The following is a 23,436-nucleotide window of genomic DNA, read 5'->3' as shown; positions in this document are numbered from 1 at the left end:
CTTGTTGCCACAGCATTGGTTTTGTGATGAAATTTTGGGAACAGGCTACATGTCCAACAATAGACAATTTATTTTTTATGATGAATTCTTAGTAAGAAATGTTGCAGAGCCATTAAAGTCACACTTTTATTTTTTTTTTATGTTTATTTATTTTTTAGAGAGATTGAGAACATGACTGGGGGAGGTGCAGAGAGAGAGAGGGAGACAGAGGATCCAAAGAAGGCTCTGTGTTGACAACAGAGAGCCCAATGTGGGGCTCAAACTCACAAACCGTGAGATCATGACCTGAGCTGAAGTTGGATGCCAGAAGGCCCTAAAGTCATGCTTTTAAAGAGCATTTGGTGTCAAAAGAATATGCTCACAAGAACATTTAGATCCCAGATATGAATATATATAAAGTAATTCAAAACGTTTGTTGTGATTTTCAGATGGCTTGAGTTGGTAGGATTGCAAATGATTTTCATTTTCTTCTTAATATCTTTTCCAAACGTTTTATGATGAACATGGTTGACTTTTATCATTAGGGGAAAAAATGTTCACATTCATTCAATAAATAGGGTATCAAGCATCTGCTCTGCCATGTGAGCAAAACAAAGCAAGAATGGTTTATGCCTCATGACACTTGTGAGAGAGATGACATTCAACAATTCAGCCAACAAAGAGACACATAACTGCAAATTCCAGTTATGGCTAAGAGGAAACCTACAGGGGGGTACTAGGAGACAGCATAATGTCAGGGCAGTCTGATTTCAATGAGGTGTCAGGGAAGGCTTCTTGGAGAAGATATATGAGCTGAGACCTGCAGGATGAGTAAGTTAAGCAAAATGTGGAGGAAAGGGATCTAGGCCATGGGACCAGAATGGACAAAGGTCCTGAGATGGGAACAAGCTAGGTACACCCAAGAAACTGAAAGAAAGCCAGTGTAGCTAAAGGGAGTAGCAAGAAGTGTTAGAGAGGCAGACAGGAGTCAAACCAGACAGAGGCGGACAGGAGCCAAACCAGGGCCAAAAATAAAGGTGTTACAATGTGCAACACTGAATTATTGATGAGTATTAAGCACGAGAGCTATGTGATCTGAATTACGTCATTTTTTTTAAGAAAAAAAGAGACTGAACCAGAGCTTCAAAGCTACAGATCCACAGAGCCTCGGGAGGAAAGCCAGCTAAATCCAGCGACTGTTTTGGCATGAGAAGTCAGAGGATTCATCCTGAGCCTATCCAAACTGACCCCCTGAGGGAGCCCATATCTGCCCAACGCCAGTCTGAAAAGGAGTAGAGAGAGGAGAAAGGAAAGCTGAAGACAGAAGGAACTCTGGCCTCACGTATGGCTGTCACTTTAAACACTCAGAGCCACTTTCTAATCTGATTCCTATAACCATCACATAACCGAAGGCAAGGACATGTTAGCCTATTTGACAAACAGAGAAACTGAGAAGTTGGCCCATTCATTTGTTCATTCATTAATTTGTCCAACATTTACTACCCACTGAGTGGAGACAAAAATGTACAAGGTAAGTAAGACATGCCCCAGCTCTCAAGAATCTCATGGGCTAAGGGAACAAGAAGATAAATGACATGTCCTAAGTCAAGGCTTTGGCTTCAGGCACATCCTGGGCTTGAAGCCCAACCTGTCACTTCTGTGGAAAAGTCACTTAACTTCTGAGCCACAGCTTCTTCATCTCTAAATGGAGACATGGGTGATGGTGGTGATGCTGCTGTTGATGGCGGTAACAGGTCGTCGTAAGGGAAGAAAGTATTTTCTGAGTGCGCACTAGTTAGGGGTTTGGTGGTTATGGTCACAGCCTATGACTCAAGGTTCAGTGTGATTTCCATGACATGACCTTTCTCTCTTTCCCAGGCCAACCTAATGCCCCCCAGTGTAAAACCCAAACTGGCTCAATCCATGGGCAAATGTCACCATAGTGACACCTGCAGCTATATGTGGAGTCAAATTATTGCACTTCCAGAATAGGATGCCTACTAGCAGCAATGTATAGCCAGTGATGGCAAAGTCGTGACAGGTGCTCAGAGGGAGAGCAGCAAAGACAAGGTGCCTGTCAGCTACTTGCCCCCCTGGGGATAGTGAAAAGCTCCTCTCAGCATAGATACACTCAACTCTGGCCTACAAAGTGGAGACCACAGGCCTGACATTGGACAGTGCCACCTGTGCAGCAACTGGGTAAAACAAAGAACAGAGTCGACACACAGACATTAGCAAATGTGTCCTGGAGGTAAATACTTAGTCTTTTGAAACCTCTTATGCATTTGTGACAAGGTATATTCACAAATACAGTTGCAGTAGAATGTATCAAGAAAACTCTATCCTTCCACCAAAAAATGAAAACTCAGAGTAACATTAAAACATCTCTATATCTGGGGCGCCTGGGTGGCCCAGTCGGTTAAGTGGCCGACTTCGGCTCAGGTCATGATCTCGCGGTCCGTGAGTTCGAGCCCCGCGTCAGGCTCTGTGCTGACAGCTCGGAGCCTGGAGCCTGTTTCAGATTCTGTGTCTCCCTCTCTCTCTCTGACCCTCCCCCATTCATGCTCTGTCTCTCTCTGTCTCAAAAATAAATGAACGTTAAAAAAAAAAATTAAAAAAAAAAACAAACATCTCTATATCTGCCCTTATTTTGGTAAAAGCACTATAAAGGATCTTTTTTTTTTTTTTGTAAAGAAACAATAAAAAAATACATATTTTCTTGTTGCAAACAAGGTATGAATAGTTGCCAAAATCTAGGGGAAATCTAGGGAAATTATATAAAACCTGAGAGAGAGGTGGGTGAAAAAAACTGAAAATGGCCGATGCAATAGTAAAAAAGTCATGATGATGGTGATGATAGTAAATTATGGAATACTCACATTGCTAAGTTTGATGCTAATCTTGTAACATATTTCATCTCGCTTAACCCTCATGACAATCCTATATAGGTATAATACTATCCCTACTTTATGGATGAGGAAACTAAGACACAGAAAAGTTGGACCAAACACCAGTAGGTAGCTGAACCACGACTCACACCCAAAGCCTGTACACAAAAACCTTGTCGCCTCCTAAAACAATGATTCTTTGCCTTTGATAACTCACAAAGCCCACTGAAAATCTCATAAGAGACATGTATCCTAAGAAATGAAAACTGACCCAAATTTTACAAGCAATTTAAGAGTATGCAGGGATACAAGTTCCCTGCAGGAGGTCCCTGTGAATTCCTGTTATTGGCCAAGATCTGAGATTGATTATACCAGAGCAGGAAACTGAGGCAAGACAAGACCACTGAGTTCCAGGGATCAGAAAAACATAGACAAGCATATAAATGTGTGCACAGGTGTGTGTATATCACTAAAGAAACACCTGTGAAAGGTCAAAATCCTGATGCCCGTCAGCAGGACATGCACAGCTCAGCCACATCTATGGAGACATCCTCACACAGAGGCCATTAAGAATTAGTACCTGCCTTATCATCTGCAATTGTGATCTCAGCCAAGCCTTGGCCAGCCTTGAAAGGGTCCTCTCTTTCAAGAGTCAGCAGGTCAAATCACTTAGGGCTTGGGAACAAGCAGGCCCTTTGCCCAGTGTGATAAGCCACCGTGAGTGAAAGAGCTTCCCATAGATTGTGGATTAGCAGAATCCAATGACTGCCCCACCTCCAAAGGTTGAAGGAGAGAAAGACAAAGAATGGGGAGGCCCCAAGAGCCATCAGGGGCTGCATCCGGGATGTGCCCTTTCCCAACCCCTGGAGTTGAAGTCATTCATTGGGTCCAGAGAACCACTAGAGGAAGTAAAATCAAGGGCCACATCCACCAACCGATGTCACAATTTTTGCCTAAAAGATGACTCCATTTCCCTCAGATGCCCAAGAAAAATAAGACCCAAGGCAGCTGGGTTCTGTCTTCTACTTATCATATATAAAACTCTATGTTCTGCCTTTTGAGAAAAGGTCAACTGTCATTTTTTCTTTGCATCTGACATTTCAGCAAAGCCCCAAATGGAACATTTGGCAAATGAAACTATAGCTGAGATTCACAGTATGGGAACTCCCATGGGGTTGAAGAGGGCCCTACAGCAAACATGCTGAGCTTGCTTCAGGGCAGGGATCCGGAATAATTCTGGACTAAGCTTCAGGTAGAGAGAGGCAGGAGATGATTCTGACTAACCAATCCCTTAGTCAAAATTATCTCCCTCTCCCATACTCTTGCACTGTAAAGCTGTAGTAACACCACAGGCTGATCATATAGGATGTACAAAATCACAAAATTTCAAGTGGTAGGAACCTAACAGATGACTAGGCTTTCTCTGAAATAGAGGCCAGAGGCCCAGCGAACAGTCTCTAAAGTTTCAGGAGCCATTAAATGAGAATGACAGATGAGAAAGAGCCTAGAATTCTTGAATACAAATGAGCACCACTATTCAAGTTTCATTCCAAGTGCGATTAGGGAAAGGAAAGGGGACTGAGCAAATTTTATAACTCCCATGCCTAAAATCCCCCAGACATGCCTTCATGCTCTCACCCACTGCAGACACTGTGTATATTCCAATCTTCCTACTTCCATCACTTCTCCCTTAAATCTTTGCAAGTTTGGATGCTTCTAACTGCACACATCTCACATAAAATATCACTTGACCAGAAGTCTGTCCGTAAACACCCTTTCCAGAGGGATCCCATCCCCTCTCCCTCAGATCCCCACCCTAGCACTGGTCAATGCTGAGTGCCAACCATGGCCAGGGCATGGCACTGGCACCATAAAGGACTCTCACTGGGTTGGCACCTGCCAGCCTTAAACACCCCTCTACTTTTGCCATTCACCCAGTACCCACCTGACTCAAAGATAACAGGCTTGTGAAGGTTTAAAATAAGGAAGGGACAGATACTTGGCCTGGCTGCATCTCCAAAAAAGTTCCAAGCACCTTGAACATCTCTCAGAAAGACGCTGACAAATGTCACAACCATTAGCAGGTGTTGATCTTGGAAGTCAGCCTATATCATGCCACCCTTATCAGCACACTTGGATCACGTCCCTGCATGTCTGACAACTTCTGCGAGAGACACTGGTCTATAAAATGAGATGTAGCTTTCCTCTGACAGTTCACAAGCAAGAGCAGGAGGGGAGGCAGCTTCCACAAGCGTTCTCCCATCAACATCGACCCATTAGCGTTGGACAAGGTAAGAACTTGCTACATCAAAATTCACGAAAGAGGGGTGCCTGGGTGGCTCAGTTGGTTACGTGTCCAACTCTTGATTTCAGCTCAGGTCATGATCTCACAGTTCGTGGGATGGAGCCCCACATCCAGCTCTGCATTGACAGTGAGGAACCTGCTTAGAATTCTCTCTCTCTCTCTCTCTCTCTCTCTCTCTCTCTCTCTGTCCTTCCTGCTCTCACTCTCTCTCTCAAAATAAATAGTTTTAAAACTTCATGAAAGAGAAATTCAAAACTCTGAGAAAGAAACAAGCATAGGACAGTTCAAGAAAAGAGACCTACTTAGGGTTTTGCATTTAGAATCTCTTTAGCAATGCCCCTCCCTACTGAAATGCACAGCACTGTACCTAGAGTGGTAGGCGTTAACAATTTCCTGGTATGTAACTTCTTTTAAAAATGGGGATCTCTTGGGGTACCTGGCTGGCTCAGTTCTTGGAGTTGTGAGTTTAAGTCCCACACTGGGTATAGAGATTACTTAAAAATAAAATCTTTTTTAAAAAAGGGAGGATCTTAAATGTCCATCAACAGATGAATGGATAAAGATGACATGCATGTATGTATGTGTATATGTGTGTGTGTGTACACACACATACATACATACACATAATGGAGTATTACTCAGCAATCAAAAAGAATGAAACCTTGCCATTTCCAAGTATGTGGATGAAACTAGAGGGTATTGTGCTAAGCAAAATTAGTCAGAGAAAGACAAATATCATATGACTTCACTCATATGAGGACTTTAAGATACAAAACAGATGAACAGAAGGGAAGGGAAGCAAAAATAATATAAAAACAGGGAGGGGGACAAACCAGAAGAGATTAATAAATATGGAGAACAAACAGGGTTACTGGAGAGGTTGCGGGAGGGGGGATGGGCTAAATGGGTAAGGGGCATTAAGGAATCTACTGAAATCATTGCTTCACGATATGCTAACGTGGATATAAATTTAAAAATTAATTAATTAATTAATTTTTAAAATGGGGGATCTTTCCTGAGATTTTTTAATGATTCCATTCAAGACAACATCTAATAATGCTGCCACAAATTCAGTCACAGGCAGAGAATTTTATTATTTTTTCCCTCACAGAACACTTAAAGTCACCTTTACACTAAATTCCAATTTCTCACAGGTAAGGGTAAAATGAGAAAAGTAATGAAAAGGTGATGAGTTTTCTCCTAAAGTCTAACTTGTCCCATATGAAAGATGTCACTGGTTTCCCATTATGTCTTTCCCAACATTTCATCAATAGCAGTTCTTCTCAGTTATTTTTTTTTCTTTTTTTAAGTTTATTTCTTTGAGAGAGGGGGGAGAGAGTGCAAGCAGGGGAGGGGCAGAGAAAGAGGGAGAGAGAGAATCCCAAGTAGGTAGGCTCCATGCTGTCAGCACAGACCCCAATACAGGGCTCAATCCCACAAACTGTGAGATCATGACCTGAGCCGAAATCAAGAGTCAAGACGCTTAACCGACTAAGCTACCCAGGTGCCCAATTCTCCTCAGTCTTGATAAATGGCAGGCAACTTGATTTGGACAATGCCTATGCATGGCAAGAGCAGAGGTTGATAAGCCTTATTTTATAAAACTTGATTAGGTAAGAAATGCAGAGAGGAACTCCAGAGTCTACTGGCTTCACTGACAGAACATACCCCAAGACACAAACCTCTGTATTACCTTAAACATTAGAGAGAGAAAGACTTGAGAGAATCATTGTAAGGGAGGAATGTGGCAGCCAGAGAAGGGAAACAATCACCACTGGGTCACACAACTGAGCTCAGAGTCAAACACGGGTTTTCTGCCTGGGTGGACCCAGCTCTCTGCCTTCTTGCTGAAGCTAAGGCCCCTCAGCTGGAAATGGGGTAATAATATTATCGAGTGTCTAGATTTGCTGTGAAAATTATAAAAGATGTTGTGGATGAAATAATTAGCACACGGACCAGTACTCTATACGTAGATATGTATGGATACATCCCAACAAAAAGAGGTAAAGTCAGGACTTATAAGTTTACACATTCACAAAAGTTATGGCTGCTCAACCCTGGCCAAGAAAAAGAAGCCACATGCCCCATGGTCGTTAGGACTACCCAGTGCCCTACAATAGAAGAGGCTACAGAAAGTGGGAAATGGGTTAACTTGATCATTGATCCACACACAGAGGAGCCTCCTGTGTGCCAGCCACCAACACAATAATGAGGATGGTCCAATGCCACCACTAGACCACGCTAATGCTCTCCCAGAACATGGGAACAGGCTTTAAAAAGACAAGAGAGGGCCTGAGATGGTCATACTGACATAAAGATGGTTCTGGCCTCTGCACACTGAGCTGAAATGCCAGGACAGCCCAAAGACCAAATGGGTGGAGGGTGCCAAGCTCGGGTCTGATTCATTGGGTGATTTCATTCTGATTGGGCAAAACTAGCAGCTGGAAGCTGGCCAGTGGGCACAGGCAAGCATATTGCCTGCTCTGTACCACAAGTTTCACCATCTATAAAATAAAGATAGACCCTCCTTCTCAGGGTTGTGTAGAGAGCTTAGAGCAGCTAATGTCCGCTTACTCTCCACAAAGGGACTGGCACATGGAAAGCTCATACCAACAAAGACAGTGCTTTATGTTAGTTGATCAAAAGCTGGGAGAGACCTTGACCACCATTAGAGCAATAACCTTTGTAGCTGGATCATTCAAAATTCTTGAATTCCCCAGTTGGTAACTGAGATGGCTCCAAGGGCATTTGAGAAAAGGAAACCTGGCAGGAGGCACATGTGGACCATAGAAGTAAGACTATTGGCAGGGCTTGGCCTGTACTCAAAGACTGCCACCAGCCTGTGGATATCTTCATGCAGAGCTGAAAAAGAAGTAGAAGAAAACAAGACTTTGCCATATGATGGAACACTGTCTGATGAATACAATATACAGACTAGAATGTCAACAATGTGAGTGGAACCTTTCCACAAGAGCGAGGGCCCTTGTAGGTGCATGTCTAATACAAACATAGTGGCACCCCTATGATCCACTGGGAGCATGGTCTCTAAAAGAACTTGCTTTTGCAGATATCAGTCACCAAGATGCTGACCCTCTGGGCCCTGGTCTTCACGCTGACCATCCAGGCAAGAGCACTTGACCTGCAGAATCCATCTTTGCTGCTGGGAAATCTCTCTCAATTAGCCCTTGAGGTCACCAAAAAAGCCCCTCTCAATCTGCCACCCGGACCACTGTTCAGAAGTGCCCCAAAAGATTCTCCATCTAAGAAACATCCAACTAGGACCCCAGGAGGCAGGTGTCTACCAGTGGCCAGGTACTTCATGTCTAGCAGCAAACTCGAAGAATGTAAGTAAAACTTGTTTCACCTGCTCACCTTTGACTTTCCACCCGCTCACACACACTTCTCATTTCCAAGCCCAAAAGCTGATTACACCTTCAATAAGGAGAAGGCATCAAAATCACTTTGGGAGTTTGTTAACAAAACAGCTGCCTGGGCTCCACTCCCACACACTGTGATACAGCAATAATGCAGAGGGCATGAAAACCTGGTTTTCTAATGAGCTCCAAGATGATGTTGAAGCTACTTGTCTGTAGTCCACACATGGGGAAGAACTGGTCAAAGCAACCCTGGAGAAGGGAACTCTTGGATCCAGTCAAATGGCTACCTGCCTTTTATGTGACCCTTATCACCTGCACACTGCCAGGACCTCTCATGGCTTCCCAATGCTGGGCCCCACAGCTCATCCCAAACACCCACACGTACTTAAAGCATCAACCTGGTTGACAAAGAGCCAAGAAATGGGAGATCCAAGTCCAGTACCAAACCCCCCGACCAGATTTGCTCTTTCCAAACGCCCTTCTCACACCCTTCTTGAGTCTCAGCCTCCTCCTTAAAGAGATGTGGAATTCTGTCCTCTGGCAGTCTCTTAGGGCCAGAGAGCAGAGGAGCTCAGGAATTACAAGGCTTGGCAAAGAAGTGACTCTCTTTGGGGACCAAGAAGGGAGAAGGACTCTTGAGCAAATGAAGGCCAATAGGAAAGTCCACAAAGCTCCCTGCAACAGCCTTCTGCAGCCAGCCTTCCAGGATGAAAGGACAGGGTGACAGAGGGAAAATTGGTGGCTGCCTAGTGATCATGGTACCCAGCCCCACAGCTCACACATCCACTGCTTTGCCTCTTTAGGAACATTTCCTCCACTCTGCCCACCACTCTGCCTTATGACAAAATAGTTGAAATATATAGAAAAGTTCAGACAGTGGTAAAAAAGAAAAAAATAACAGTTGTATACCCAACAAACAGTGATTTGGTGGTGGTGGTGGTGGTGGTGGTTGTTAATTTTGTCAGACATAAAATATATATACACATATACACACACACACACACACACACACACACACACACACACACACACACACACACAGCAAATACTCTTGTACTCACAACTGAGTTTAAGGAATAAAACCCGGCCATAGGGCTGAGGGCCCCAAGGCTCCTGCAGGGCTGCCTCCCTCTCCCCCTTTCTCCTCCTCCCCCTGGAGGAGACCTCTGGCCTGATTATTTTTCCCTCGCCACTTCTCTATATGTTGTGACATGCGGCTATTCCTATTCTGGAATAGGAATGTTGTCCTTTGGCCCAATTAAGCTCTTTGCTGAGGTAGACAGGGTTGACCACCAGCCAGATGTAATAGCTCCTCTTCTGAGTTCCTTTCTCAGGCCACTGAGAGCAGGATAGGATAGGACCCCTGTGACTTCACAGTTCTCCAAGTTGGCTCTTGACCCTCTCTCCTTCCCCACCATCTTCTGGGATTCCACTTCTCCCTGCCCTGCTTGTCTCCAGTGTGAAGGCAAAGACATGGTGAGCATCTCCTCCACCCTGATGATAAAAATGCTGGAGGATCAGTGCTGATGCAGGAGGTCTCTTAGTATGGGCAGCTTGTCAAAGGTGGCAAGACCTCCCGATGACCCACAAGGGGAAAACGAGGCCTAGAGAAGAGACTCGCACAGAGTCACACAGATGGAGAACAGAGGAGTCCAGGTCTGTGAGCTCCACTACCTCTTCGCTAGCCACCTCAACCTTACTGAGTACTTAAAACCAGCTCAACATTTGTCCTGTGCCCAACAACCCATGCTGCAGGTTCTATCACTCCTAGACAGGTGCAGAGACTGAGGCTCAGGAAAGAGAATACTCTGCCCCAGGCCACTTGGACTTCAAGGAAGTGTCTAGACCTTATATACTTGGGGCTACTGGGCTCCAGAGCTAAACTAAATTCTTTCATTCCATGCTCAAACCACTTTAGAGTAACATACTCAACACTAGGCTGGCTTCAGGTAGGTGGCTAACAAATGTTAACTCTTAACAGGGGACAGGTTATCTCTGTATCACCAGGCTGTCCTGTGGTGGGCAGTGGGAGGGAGTGATATATCCAGAAGGCATGATATACAGTAGCTAAGGGCCTAACAATTCAGAGGTGCTGGCTCTCCAGCTGGGAAGGTTCCTCTGGTTGAATCAGTTGGACACCCAACAGCAAGATCATGTCTCTTGACCCTTTTCAGATCTGAACGCTGCGCTGCCCCCACAGATCGAGAAGATGCTGATGTGTGAGGAGATAGATCTAGCTGGTGTGCTTGGGACAGTGATATCTACATTGTCTAACTCCAACCTACTGTCTGTGTTAGACCTCACTTCATCCCTCAACATACCTGGAAGTGATGTTCTTGGTGGTATCCTGGGCAAGGAAAGTGGTGGCCAGTCCCCAAAGCTCCCACTGTCATTGCTCTCAACAGCCACTGATGCCCTCAATATCCAAGAGACTCTGGGCAGACTACTACCCACTGGTGCAGAGAAGAATCCTGTAAAAGGACTTGTCAACACCCTTGACCTCCCAAATCTCCCCCAGCCTCTGAATGATATCGTTAACCAAGCCAGCAAGCTCACAGAATCCACCGAGGGTGTGCTGAACAGTCTAGTGCCAGTAGGTGTTAGTGATGCAGTCACAGGCCTGCTGGGAAATGCTGACCTAGCAGAACTCTTACTGGGGTAAGTGCTTCCTTGATCCTAAGGTCTGACACAAGAAGAGAGCTGCTGTTTGGGGACACTGAAGTTCAACCTCCAACAATACCATGGAAAGGGACAACCACATTTTCATGAAGCAATATTCTAGTTCTGTGCTGAAAGGGTGCCCTTTCAGAGGGAAATACGACCAAGATTTCTTCAGCTTAAAGAGCAGAGTGGGTAAGGGAGCCAGGGAGTCCTGGGAATGGATGGGTTGGTAAATTGTTAAATGGCTGCTTCAGGGGTACCTCTCCTGCTGCCCAGGCTGATTTGTGGAGCCAGGACTGACCCATGATGCTGTCACTTTGCAGATTAAATGTTCAAGAAGTGACTGTGGAGAGTATGACATCAACCATGACAGGTGATGGGATCCTCGTCTCTACCACAACTACCGCCTTCATAGGTGGAAAAGGGTGAGCCTGTTTCCAAATCAGTCAGCCAAGACAGTTAGCCTGGAGACTTAAGAGCCTGAGTCCAAGGGCCAGGCAGAGGCAACACAGAATAAGGTTGGATGATTGAGGGTGGGGCAAACTGGGCACCAGGAATAGCTGCCTGTCTCTTCTGCCCCAAAGGACCAATGCAGGAGAATGACCCCATGAAGCCCCATCCTCAAATAGTGTAAGCACAGCCAGAAATCCAGATCTCCATGTGAAATCTGCACAATTTTATACATGGGCAGTGAAGAGAAAACCCAAAGAAAACGACATATACACTGGTATTATGGGAAATGCAGTCTCCAAATAATCTGGACCCTCCAAGAATCAGCCCACTCTACAAACACTGTCCCAGGCATTTGGGGGGAGGGGGTGGACAGAGATGATTAAAATGCATGCATCAGTCATCCACCTAATGGGTAATTAATACACATCTCTATACCAGATGTTGTGCTGGGCACAGGAGTAATGGCAGACCCTGTCCTCAGTGAACATCAACAGGTGGAGAAGGACAGGTTAGCAGTGTAGGTCCAAGGCACACAGGAAGACATGAGGACAGGCAAACTACACTGGAGAGAAGGCAGCTTCTTGGACTATCACACACATGGCACTAAAACCTTTCACGAGCAAACTCCAGCCAAGCACTTAACTGAGGCGCTCTGAACTCACTGAACCCTCTCATCATCTCACTGAACAACCTCATCAGAAAAGCAGTCCTATTTCTACACTAGGAAACCAGTTTAGACTACCAAAACCAGTTACATACAGCTGACAGGGTTCAAACCCAGGCATTCTGCCTCCAGAGCCCATGTTTGTGACCACTACAGTTAGCAGTAGCAGGAAGGGCCATTTGTCTTCTCAAGAACATCTGACTTTAATGAGGCCTGGTTTTGGTAAATGGTGGGTTTTTCTTATGCTGTAACCCACACAACACACAGCTGGGGATGCTGGGCACAAAAGTGAACTTGTAATGAGCTTCTCATTACAAGTCGGCCTCGTGCCACCAACAAAAGACTTCATTTTTTTTTTAATGTTTATTTTTGAGAGAGAGACAGACAGAGTAGGGGAGGGGCAGAAAGAGAGGGAGACACAGAATCCGAAGTAGTCTCCAGGCTCTGAGCTGTCAGCACAGAGCCTGATGTAGGGCTCGAACCCATGAACTGCGAGATCATGGCCTGAGCCGAAGTCAAATGCTTCACTGACTAAGCCACCCAGATGCCCCAAAAGAAGACTTCTTGAAGGCTGGTGAGGAGAGTGATTTTATAAATGCCTCCCGTGAACCAGGATCTAAATCCTGTGTAAGAGAAGGCCAACCTTGAGGCATGCTCACTTGAAGAGCACCAAACTTTCCCTCTCTCAAATAATCTAGACAAACACATGAGGCTTACTCCCAAAATGCCTATTGCTTGGCCTGAGTGACATCCTGGAGCTAGGCCTGGTTTCACCTACATCTTATTCTCCACAGCCTAGCAGGACCTGTAGTCAGCCTACTGGGATATCAAGTACACAGCGATATAACTCTGAAAATTGGCATTTCCACGAACAATACCCAATGCATCAACCTCCAAGTCCAGGACAAGGACATCAAGTTCAAGAAAGTGACCCTTCAAGTAGTGGAAACGTACGTGAGACCATTTTTCTCATTTTCTATATCCATATGTGCCAGAATGTCCCCGTTGATACCACCCTTAGGGTGGAGTTTGGCCAACCCAATGGTTTGAATGATCAGTAATTGGGAGTCCCAGTCAGGGGTCTTTGCTTGGGAACGCCCAGCACATTTGAAAACAACCTTCTCTCACCCTGCCTGCATTCTGCTAAGCATACTCTTTGTATTTTGTTCTTTTTGCTTAAGCAATACATTCACCTAAATCAAAATCCAAAATATACAAAAAGCCATACAATGAAAAGTCTTCCTCCCACCCATGTATACCAGCTGGCTAATACTCCTCCCTGGAAGCAACCAAAGGATCTAGTCTCTTCCATTGGCTTTCAGAGACACTATTTGCATGTGCACAGTTGTGTGTGTGTATACACACACAGAAAGGGGTGAATACCATATACACCTTTCTGGACTCTGATTGCCTCACTTAAAAAATAGCTTGGAATCTGTTGCATCAATATATAAATAGCTTCTTCATTTTTTATGGCCTAGTATTCCATTATGAAGATGCACTGTCATTTAATAGTCCCTTATCAAGGAATAGTTCTGTTTTTCAACTGTTAACTTTTGTACCCAACTCCAACTAGTAAGGTCCCAGACAGGTCTGTTCACTAACATGAACGAGTGTCTGAAGAATAAATCCCTCTACATGGGATTGCTGGGCCAGATGTCAGGCATTGATAATTTTCCCAGGGATCCTTGTAGTATCTTCCTTAATGACTGAAACTGTAGACAAAAGCGCTCGGGTGTTGGTACAAATTAAGAAGCAGGACATCATGCAGCTGTTTCATGAATAGATGGGTTTTCTCCAATGCCTGGGCAAAATCCAGAAATGCAAGAATCACATAGTCCTCCACATGTCTTTCCCAGGGTCACAAATACTTTGCCAGTGCCTCTGCCTTTGGACCAAATCGTTTCTCAAGTGTTGACAGTAGCTATGAAAGAGAAGGTAAGTGTTGGGAAAAAGGAGGGCACCACCTCAGAGGTCTAGGTCACTGGGGGAAAGCGATTTGGTCCTGATGCTGGGCGAGACTCCAAAAGGAGACATCAGGCCTTCAGGAGTCCCAAGTTTAGAGCTATTTTGGCCCAAAAGACCCCAGCAGCAGAACAGGATAATGCCTCACACTGGGAGAGGGAGAGTATAAGTTCTGCCATAGAGAAGCCCAAGAAACAGGGAGAAGGGGAAGATGAGCTGGGCTGAAGGGGAGGAGGACAGGCCTGCTGCACTTCCTTGGCAAAGCTCATTGGTGGTGATTTCACAGCTTCAAGAAGTAGAATCGTGTGACATTGATCTCAGTGATTTCAGCAAATGCAAGAACTGTGAGTACAAACACCAGAGCTCCCTGGGGGTCATGGGTCAATGGAGGACTCCCTGGGGATCTCACCAGATGACAGACAGGAGAGTGGGCGGCCGTGAGCTACAATACCTTGAGCCTCCAGGCACACAGACCCTCCTCGGCACCTCAAGGCAGAACATGTGGTAACTTACTGGCTTCCCTGAACCACTATGACACATTCTCCAGGACAGAGCAGGGCAAAGAGCCCCTTAGAAGTCTCTGTGGCAGACCCACCACCTAAATGGTTTGCCAAGCGCACATATGTGCAGAGTCGGAGCAAGGAGGATTCCAGGCCTCATGCCAGGGAAGCTGAGAAGTAAAAATTCCCTACAATGTCCTCAAACATATCCGGGAGACAGGAATGATAGGACATAGTGGGACAGCAGCTGCCAGGACAGCCAAAGCAGGAAACTGGTAACATTTCTCCAGTCCCAGAGTAGATGAAACTGGCACCTTGGCAGCAAGCTTCTCTCTCTCATTTGCGGTTTTGGCACAAGAAGGAGAGGGCCAAGCCCTCATGCTGCCTTCCTCCCCGAAACTGGAAAACACAGTAGGGCAGCAGCTTTCTGCCTCAGACTGAGAAACAGGGAGGTGTCCACACTGGTCCCCCATCTGGAGGGCAGAGCCACCAAGAGCCCGGGAGTTACGGGGGTCTCCAGATGTTCTCTTTCCTCTCACCTGCAGCTACTGACTTGTTCAAGTACAACGTTAAAAGTTCCAGGACTTCTGCACAAGGTCTTTCAATCTTCTACTGTGTAAGTGTTCTTTGTGCTTACAATGGATTCCATAGGAGGGCTGCAGACATCCCTGAATTCATGAAATATATGCTACTTCAAGAACACTTAAATGGGGGAATTCACCTCAAAAATGAGGACTTATGGCTTCTCTTAGACAATCAGAGGTCTGATGGCCCTAAGTTGGACTGCATCGGGGCTAATCAGCTGGACAAGAGCAGTGCTTCCTCCTTTACAAAAGGTTTCTACTCTCTAATCTCCACAAACCCCACCACTTCCTACAGACCCCCAACACGGAGGCTGGGGGGGGGGGTCTACTGCTGTCTGTCATCATCCTTGTCCACTGCAGTCCTCATGGGGGCCACTTCACTCCTCAACATCTCAGCCAGGCTCCAAAGACATAGAAACTGATGTTAGTCTCACATGACAACAGGGATTTTTCTGCTTTTCTTTCTCTAGGCTAAAGCCTTCTTTAACAAATATATAGTCCCTGTACCTGGAAGTCCCCTTCCACCAGATCCTAGAAATGCCAACATTTCCCTAACTCTGTCCCATAAATTACTCACCGTTATCATCACACTGAGTGTCAAGCAGAGCTCCACCAAGGTAAGCCTCATCTACCCTGACGCCATTCTCCTCTTTGCTTAAGCCTAGTCTGTCAAACTCTTGAGAGAAAGGTAAAAATGCAGTGGGTTCCAGAACATTCTTCCAGAGGTAAATAAGAGGAAATGCTGTGGGATACAGCTTTTCCCTTAATGATGATCATATAAATGGATATTTGTTGACACCAAAGGAGAGCAGAGAGCAGGGGCAGAGGAAGATAAATGTCTTCTGAGTTCCTGCTTCAAACCAAGTACAAAGCCAGGTGTCATTTCATCCTGACAATGGCACCAGGAGGTAGGGATTCTTGTCCCCATTTTACAGAAAACCAAAGTGAGAGAAGTACTTTACCAACAGTCACAGTATGAGCAAGAGAGTGGATTTATCGACATCTGAGGTATTCATTTGCTTCTGGCCCCAAGGGTGATAGAAGGAATAGAGGCAATAATAACAAGAAAATAATAATCATGGAGAACTTTCTATGGGCCAGGCTCTGTTTCAGCAATGTACAATGTTTCCTTAACAGGGTCTCCAAAATGATTAAGTGCAGAATGGTCTGCCAAAAGAGCATAGAAAGAAATGTGTTTAAGCTGGATGAGGGGTAACAGAAAAGCAAAATTTTATTTGTTAAATGACCTACTGTCCTTCTGAGAAAGAAAATGAGATATAGGAAAATATCTGGAATTAGACCCTATCTGCTGTGGTCACACCCACTGTGCCAGTACCCACCTAGGTGACCGACTCATACTAGAGAGCCAATAGATATCTGAATAAATGAACTGAATGAGGCACAGGTATCTCATAAGGCACCATTCTGCAATCCTCCTTCTTCTCCATACTCTAAATGATGACTTCTTCACAACAGATGAATAACCTGGCTGCAAGCATCACCAAAATAGCCTACTCCTTCAAGTCAGGCAACCAACTCCAAGTCACCTTGTGGATTACCGTGGAAAAGGATGGTGAGAATTTTACTACTGTGGAAAAGGTGAGTACTGAGTAACAAATCAGGACTGAGCTGTGAGGAGGAACTAATAGGAGCACAAGTTACACGGAAAAAAGAGCGGTCTGGAGTGGAGGGGGCCAAATCCCCGAGGGCCCAAGTGCCTGGGTACCCCTATGACAAGGGTGGCTGGTGGGCTCAGCCCCTAGGGCAGAAGAGATAAACAGGCTGTCTCCTGCGACCAGAGAGTCTCCATTCCAGTCCTTACCTGTGATCTTGTTGGCCATATCACAATGTGATACATTCGCTGACTAATCAGGTCAAGGTTGTTTTTTTTTTTTTTTAATTTTTTTTTTACATTTATTCATTTTTGAGAGACCGAGAGAGACAGAGCACAAGTGGGGGAGGGGCAGAAAGAGGGAGACACAGAATCTGAAGCAGGCTCCAGGCTCTGAACTGTCAGCACAGAGCCCGACACGGGGCTTGAACTCACAGACCACGAGATCATGACCTGAGCCGAAGTCGGATGCTTAACCAACTGAGCCACCCAGGTCCCCCTCAAGGTATTATTTTTAATGCATATTTGTTTTTTATTAATGCAGACCTCAATCATCTCCCATGACAGCAAGATTTCAAAAGACAAATTGATACCAGACTTCAAGATTATGAGGTACTGTCCATAACTACAAAGTCCTCTTGACATTTGTCAGTATAAAAATAAATATCAAGAACCCAATTCAAATCACATGAGAAAAATAACAGAAAAGTCCCTTGGGAAATACCTGCATAATTACAGGGAAGCCAAAATGGAGTTTTACTCACCTTAAAATTGCTTTATCCTCTGTATTTGACATTTTATAAGTCTTTGAGAAGTGAACTAATACCTAAACTCTAGAATTGGTTAATATTTTTTATGTGAAAATAATTTTTCCTTGTACTTGTTTCCTGACAGCTCTGAAGACAAGGTGACACCACCTGAGGCTGTAAGTCGATTCAATTTTCAAAATATCTGTATGTGAGAAATTATTTTAATGCCAGATGCTCAGTGACACAGGGACTCTGGAAAGGAAAGGTCACACAGACTAGATCACAGATGCAATGTGGAGTAGGTTCCAAACCTTTACCCTCTCTGGAGAGTTCTTCAAGCTAGTTCCCAAAGCCATGACTAGAATCCCACATTCAGTCAGTGACTTAAGGAAGGCCTAAATCCCTGATTTTTTAGTGTTGTGGGTGATTCTGACACACAAGGAAGTCCTGGAGTCCACTGGAAGAATGAAAAGGTGATCTAGATTCTAATCTTGCCTGGGTTCATGAGAGTTGCTCACAAATATACCCAGCCTCACCCTTCCCATTGGTAGTTCCCATCAGTAATCCCGAGTGAGCATACGAATCACCAGATGAGAGCCTGGGAGGTGAGAAGGGGGGAGAGAGAGGGCAGGGCCCAGGGAACAGGTTCCAGGAAATTCCCAGGAGGTTCACCAACCATACCCTCATTTAAGATATTTGTTCTTGTACATGTTCGTGCCTTCACTCAACAAATGTTCAGGGAACACCACAATGTCCCCAGCCCTAGAATACAACATGAAATAGTGATGAGATCCCTGATTCTAAGAGTGACCCTCAAATTTAAGTAGGAAAACAGAGACAGCTGAAAATCATAAATAAATCAGCTAAATCATTAAGAGCCTAGGAGCCACACACTGGGTGGAGGCATACAATGGGCACCCTGAAGTGAGCAACCTTATGACTATGGGTGACTACGGGGACCGTCTGCATCTCATGTCAGCCCTGAGACAATAAGGAGTCAGTTGAGAGGCAGACTCTGGGAGGTATCGCAAGTCCAGTGATTCTTCATCTCATCTTTACCTCTGGGCTGCTATGTAGCATGCCAGGTTCCATGCAGGGGAAGGAATGTAGAAGGCATGGTCCCTAGCCTCATGTAACTACGCACCTGACAGGGGTCACAGACATTTATGCAGAAAGTTGTCAGTGTAGCATAAAAATGACAGAGTAGAGAGAGCACCAACTAGAAGGCAGACAGTAGGTTCCCTGAGAAGATGCCTGAACTTAACCTTGAAGAAGGAGAAGTTAGCAGAGACCCAAAGTGTGTACGGGATAGAGGAAACAGAATGTGCCAAAGGTAGGCATCACAGAATCATAGGCCTTTCGAAGAGGGGAAAGGTAAGCAGAGTGCCAGCAGAGAGAAGCAGATCTGGGAGGCCCTTGGAGGGAATGCAAAGGAGGCAGGCTCAGCAACAATCAGTCCTTCCCAATACTGAATTCAACCTTTGTCTTGAAAGTATGCAGCTGCACCACTGAGCCTACAGCAGTCTAGAACGTAATATGACCCCATAAACATTTGTTCAAGGAGCCACCTAAGGCATCAAAACCTACTGAAGGGCTTTGGAAAACCCCCAACGAAGAAGCCTGAGAGACTGACCAACATCCACCTCCCCATATAGCCTTGTCCAGTAACTGATTTCTTACACTAGGAAAAAACCCACATATGAGAGGCACCCAAGATGTACGGATAAAAATGCTCCTCCCATCTCTTCCAGGAAGCAGAAGTGCAAGATATATTGCTTGAGGTTCTGAAGAAATTTTTGTCTGCCCTTAATGGTATGTGGAATTAATTTAAAAACTTAGGAGCACCTGGATGGCTCAGTCAGTTGGTTAAGCGCCCAACTCCTGATTTTAGCTCATGTCATGATCTCACATGGTCATGAGATCAAACCCCACATCAGGCTCTGTGCTGTGTGTGGAGCCTGCTTAAGATTCTCTCCCTCCCTCTACCTGAGCTCTTCCCCCACTTGCACACTCTCAAAAAATAAAATTATAGGCGTTAAAGGGCGCCTGGGTAGCTCAGTTGGTTGGGTGTCCAACTCTTGTTTTTGGCTTATGTCATGATCTCACGGTTCATGAGATTGAGCCCCATGCCATCAGCACAGAGCCTCTCCTCTCTCTGCCCCTCCCCCCACTTGCATGCACTCTCTCTCAAAAGAAATAAACATTAAAAAAATTAAAAATATCTATTAAAAAAACAATAATGTAAACACTTAGAGTCATAAGAAAGGGACAAGGGTGCGAAACCACATTACAGAACAGTCCATGGCACTGAGCACAGTATCATCCAATCACCATCTGGACTGAAAATCACTTCTTAGTTTTCAGATAGGGACTTCAGCATCTTGAGATGGCAAAACATGAAAATTAAATCTAAATGCCTCTTCTACGGGTCCTAATGAAATCTAGCTCCGTAGGGGTCATCTTACCACTTGGAGGAAAATGGACCTGGATCACCTAGTCACACAGATGCTGGAGTTGGAGAAACTTGAGACTGAGATCATAAACTTCATAACCACCAAGAGATGATGGTACAAAATGCTATCTGTACATATTTGTGGTGAACTCTAAAGGGGTTCAAAATAGTGCAAATGACACCAAAACAGCAGGGTCTTCTTCTTCTTCAGCTAGTGAAGGCAGACATGCCTATATATCTCTTAATATCAATTCTCTGTGCATAGAATACCCACTTGGTTTCCAGTTCATTCTAAGGTCTTTTCTGATCTTTGTAAACTCACCCTCATACACACACAAGACTAAGAGACTATGTCTGAAATCTGTCCATTGAATGGGCAAGGGAGAGATTTCTCCTAGAGCCGTGCACTAACCAGAGATCCCTCCAGCTGGCTGTGGCTAAAACAACCCAGCCTGGCCATTGTTTCTTTCAACTCATATCACATTTTCTCTTTATTTCAGAACTGATAAGTGCATGGAATGTTCCTCCAGGACTAACCTCAAATCCTCTAACCAATGCCAAGGTTAAAGTACTTAAATTGGTAAGAGAGAAATACCAATATTTTCCTTTTGCACAAAGGCCTACTGTGCACTTCAATCTTCACAGGAATGAAGGGGGCCAGTAGGCCTCAGCCTCAGTCTGTTCCAGGCCGCCCTACTGACTCCAACTAATCTCCCCACTCTTCCCTAGGCAGATTCATTGCCTACTTTAGTCACAAGTCCTAACAGTGAGATACTCTTGGTTATATATAATCAAATAATCTATCCACTGTCCCATGAGGACTCTCATACTTTTCTGAATATGTCTCAAACATTTCTTTGGAAACATCTCCACCATACATGCCCGATTCATCCACACTGTCACCTTCTGTGTGCTAGAGCCTCTCATTCTTTGTCATCCTGACTCAAATTTCCCCCTTCTTCCCATCTATCTAACCCCAAACCCAGAGAAATTTTCAAAGAGGACTTGCTTCCTAAGAAACAGGTAAAAGAATGGGATTTTTATTTAAATTTGTCACCAGGAAAATGTTAAATTATGAGGGTGGAACTAGGGAAGATATATGAGAGTAAAGAAGTTTAGAATCTCCATCACCCTTAGATACTCCATTCATGATAAACATGCTTACTGAGGAAAATTCTTCTATTTTGGCTCAAACCTCAGAAGTTATATATTCAGGTTTTTACTTAACCTCCAAATTTCCCTGAATCTGTGGCCAAATCAATTATTAGAGTACTAAGTGAAGTAAATCAGCATTTGCCTCAGTGTTGGTTTTCCACCTCCTGCTCTTACACTCCATGGCTCTGAGTGGCCTTCGACATACCACTTAGTGTCCCAAAGTCAGTCTTGAGTCAAAGGATTGGATTAGATGAATGTCAACTGTGTTCCAGCTACAAATGATAGCCCAACCAGAACTGGTTTATGCAACAACAATAAAATTATAAGTGGTGAACATCCAGGGATGAGACTAGCTTCAGCAGTGGCCTGATGCAGGGCCTAGACGATGACACCAGAATCTATCTCTTGCCTCTACTATTTCTGGGTGGGCTCTGTTTGGGCTGTACATGGAGGTCTCTACCTACCAGGAGCTTCACTCTCCATTTCTTTCTGGAATAGCTCAAACAATGACCCAGAAATAACCTCCGGGGCTCCCACTAACCTGACTTGTTCCATATCTCCATCCTTGAAGCAAGTACTATGGGCAGGGGGATGGAGTGCACTGGTAGTTCAGTCCGGGCCCGCAGCCAGCTTATGTATTTAAAAGTATATAACTAGTTGTCTCTTATCTCCTCACAGAACGATCTTCAGGCAGCAAACTAACCCAGCACTTGATGCCAGAGAATTTTCCAGAATGAAAGCATTCTAAAACTTCTCTAAGAAATATTGAGCCAAGGACATCCTTATTTATCATTAAGGAGCCACATAGAATAGTGTTCTGAACATGTCAACTATTCTTTGGAATCTCACCAACAATATCTTGAATTAACAAGTGCAAGAAAAGCAAGAATCCAGAGATTTTTGGTATTCTGTAATCACTTCTTTAATAATTAACCTGTTTTCGTGCAAAAAAAAATGACTTGTCTTCAATTCATACAAATAGGAATTTCGTCTTATGCTTAGAATTAGTAAAAGAACTACTTACCAGGAACATAAAAGTTAATGGTATGAATGATGAGGCAACAAAACGCAGACTTCATTTATCTAGTGCACTAAGGGACAATCCTGACAATGACTTTTCTTCCTGTATCTCTGCCCTCCCCTCTCCAACTCCAAATGCTTTTTTTGCCTAATGGCCCAACATGAAAATTACACAGGGGCTAGAATCCAACTTCCCCCATCATCACATGCTAAACAGTGAGAGGCACAGTCCAAATGCTAAAAGTTGGATGGCAAAGAGCAGGTAAGAGCCTGGCAATACCACGAACAGGGCAGCAAATGATCTAGGTCCCAGCTTGGTAACTATAGACCATGCCAAGTGGCTGTGAGAGGAAAGCTAAGCCAGGCTCCTTTTAAAGAGACCAATAAGTACAAAGAATGCCAGAAAAGTAAAGAAGAAGGATACTGAGAAACATCACTGTGATCTCTACACCAGGCAAAGACTATGGCTTGTGCTCAGTGTCTGTTCTGGAACCAAAAGAACTCAGATTGTGGACACAAAGACAGATAGGGGAAGCAGGGCCAGATTCAAGACTCACCTCACAGCAAGGAGCAGCACCCCATAAAATAAAGGCCAAATCACATTATTACCTTCAGCCTTTTGCCCAAACCTTAGGTCTTGATTTCTCCCCAGGCCATACTTCCCACAGTCAATCCCATCTCGGTAAATGGCAATATGATCCACTCAGGTTCCCTAGTCAGACACGTGGAATCATTTTTGATTCCTCTCTCTTTCACCAACAGACCAAATCCTATGGATTCTGCCTCAAGAACACCTCTCATCTGTTTGCTTCTATCACCATCCTGGTCCAAGTCATCATCATCATCTTTCACCAGGGCAACTGGTCTCCCTGCTTCAGCCCTTGCCACCCACAATCCATTCCCCAACTGGCAGCCAGAGTGCTCTTTATAAAACAACAATGAAATTATAAGATAGTGAATATCTTTATAAAACACATGCTCCCTACTTAAAAACCTTTCAACCACTGGTGAGTATATGGAGAAATCGTAACCCTTATGCATTACAAGTAGGAATGGTTCAATCTCTATGGAA

The 23,436-nt window shown here is 44.7% G+C and overlaps 2 protein-coding genes across 2 annotated transcripts in view; one reads left to right on the top strand and one right to left on the bottom strand.

Moving 5' to 3' along the window:
• CDK5RAP1 (CDK5RAP1 mitochondrial tRNA methylthiotransferase) overlaps positions 1-23,436 on the bottom strand; it is an 84,058-nt gene that overhangs the window by 10,406 nt on the left and 50,216 nt on the right. The gene's annotated exons all lie outside the window — the stretch shown is intronic.
• On the top strand, positions 5,049-23,021 carry LOC121012303 (vomeromodulin-like). Its single transcript, XM_040447324.1, has 15 exons — positions 5,049-5,158; positions 8,240-8,516; positions 10,724-11,207; positions 11,534-11,635; positions 13,122-13,277; positions 14,187-14,265; positions 14,579-14,636; positions 15,338-15,408; positions 15,847-15,993; positions 16,853-16,975; positions 17,533-17,600; positions 17,883-17,913; positions 19,489-19,549; positions 20,690-20,769; positions 22,023-23,021. The coding sequence occupies exons 2-15, from the start codon at positions 8,255-8,257 to the stop codon at positions 22,044-22,046; spliced, it is 1,746 nt and encodes a 581-aa protein (XP_040303258.1). The 5' UTR covers positions 5,049-5,158; positions 8,240-8,254; the 3' UTR covers positions 22,047-23,021.

This window comes from Herpailurus yagouaroundi, unplaced genomic scaffold (assembly GCF_014898765.1).
Source record: "Herpailurus yagouaroundi ecotype Mexico unplaced genomic scaffold, PumYag 196, whole genome shotgun sequence".
Lineage (NCBI taxonomy): Eukaryota > Metazoa > Chordata > Mammalia > Carnivora > Felidae > Herpailurus > Herpailurus yagouaroundi.
Note: the sequence above shows the minus strand (reverse complement) of the source record. Positions and strands in the feature narration are given on the sequence as shown.

Bases quoted from the DNA above. Each gene is read 5' to 3' on its own strand.
- LOC121012303 (XM_040447324.1), top strand. From the start codon at position 8,255: ATGCTGACCCTCTGGGCCCTGGTCTTCACGCTGACCATCCAGGCAAGA. The intron at 16,976-17,532 runs GTGAGTACTGAG...TTATTAATGCAG, and splicing joins ATTTTACTACTGTGGAAAAG to ACCTCAATCATCTCCCATGA. The intron at 19,550-20,689 runs GTATGTGGAATT...TCTTTATTTCAG, and splicing joins ATTTTTGTCTGCCCTTAATG to AACTGATAAGTGCATGGAAT.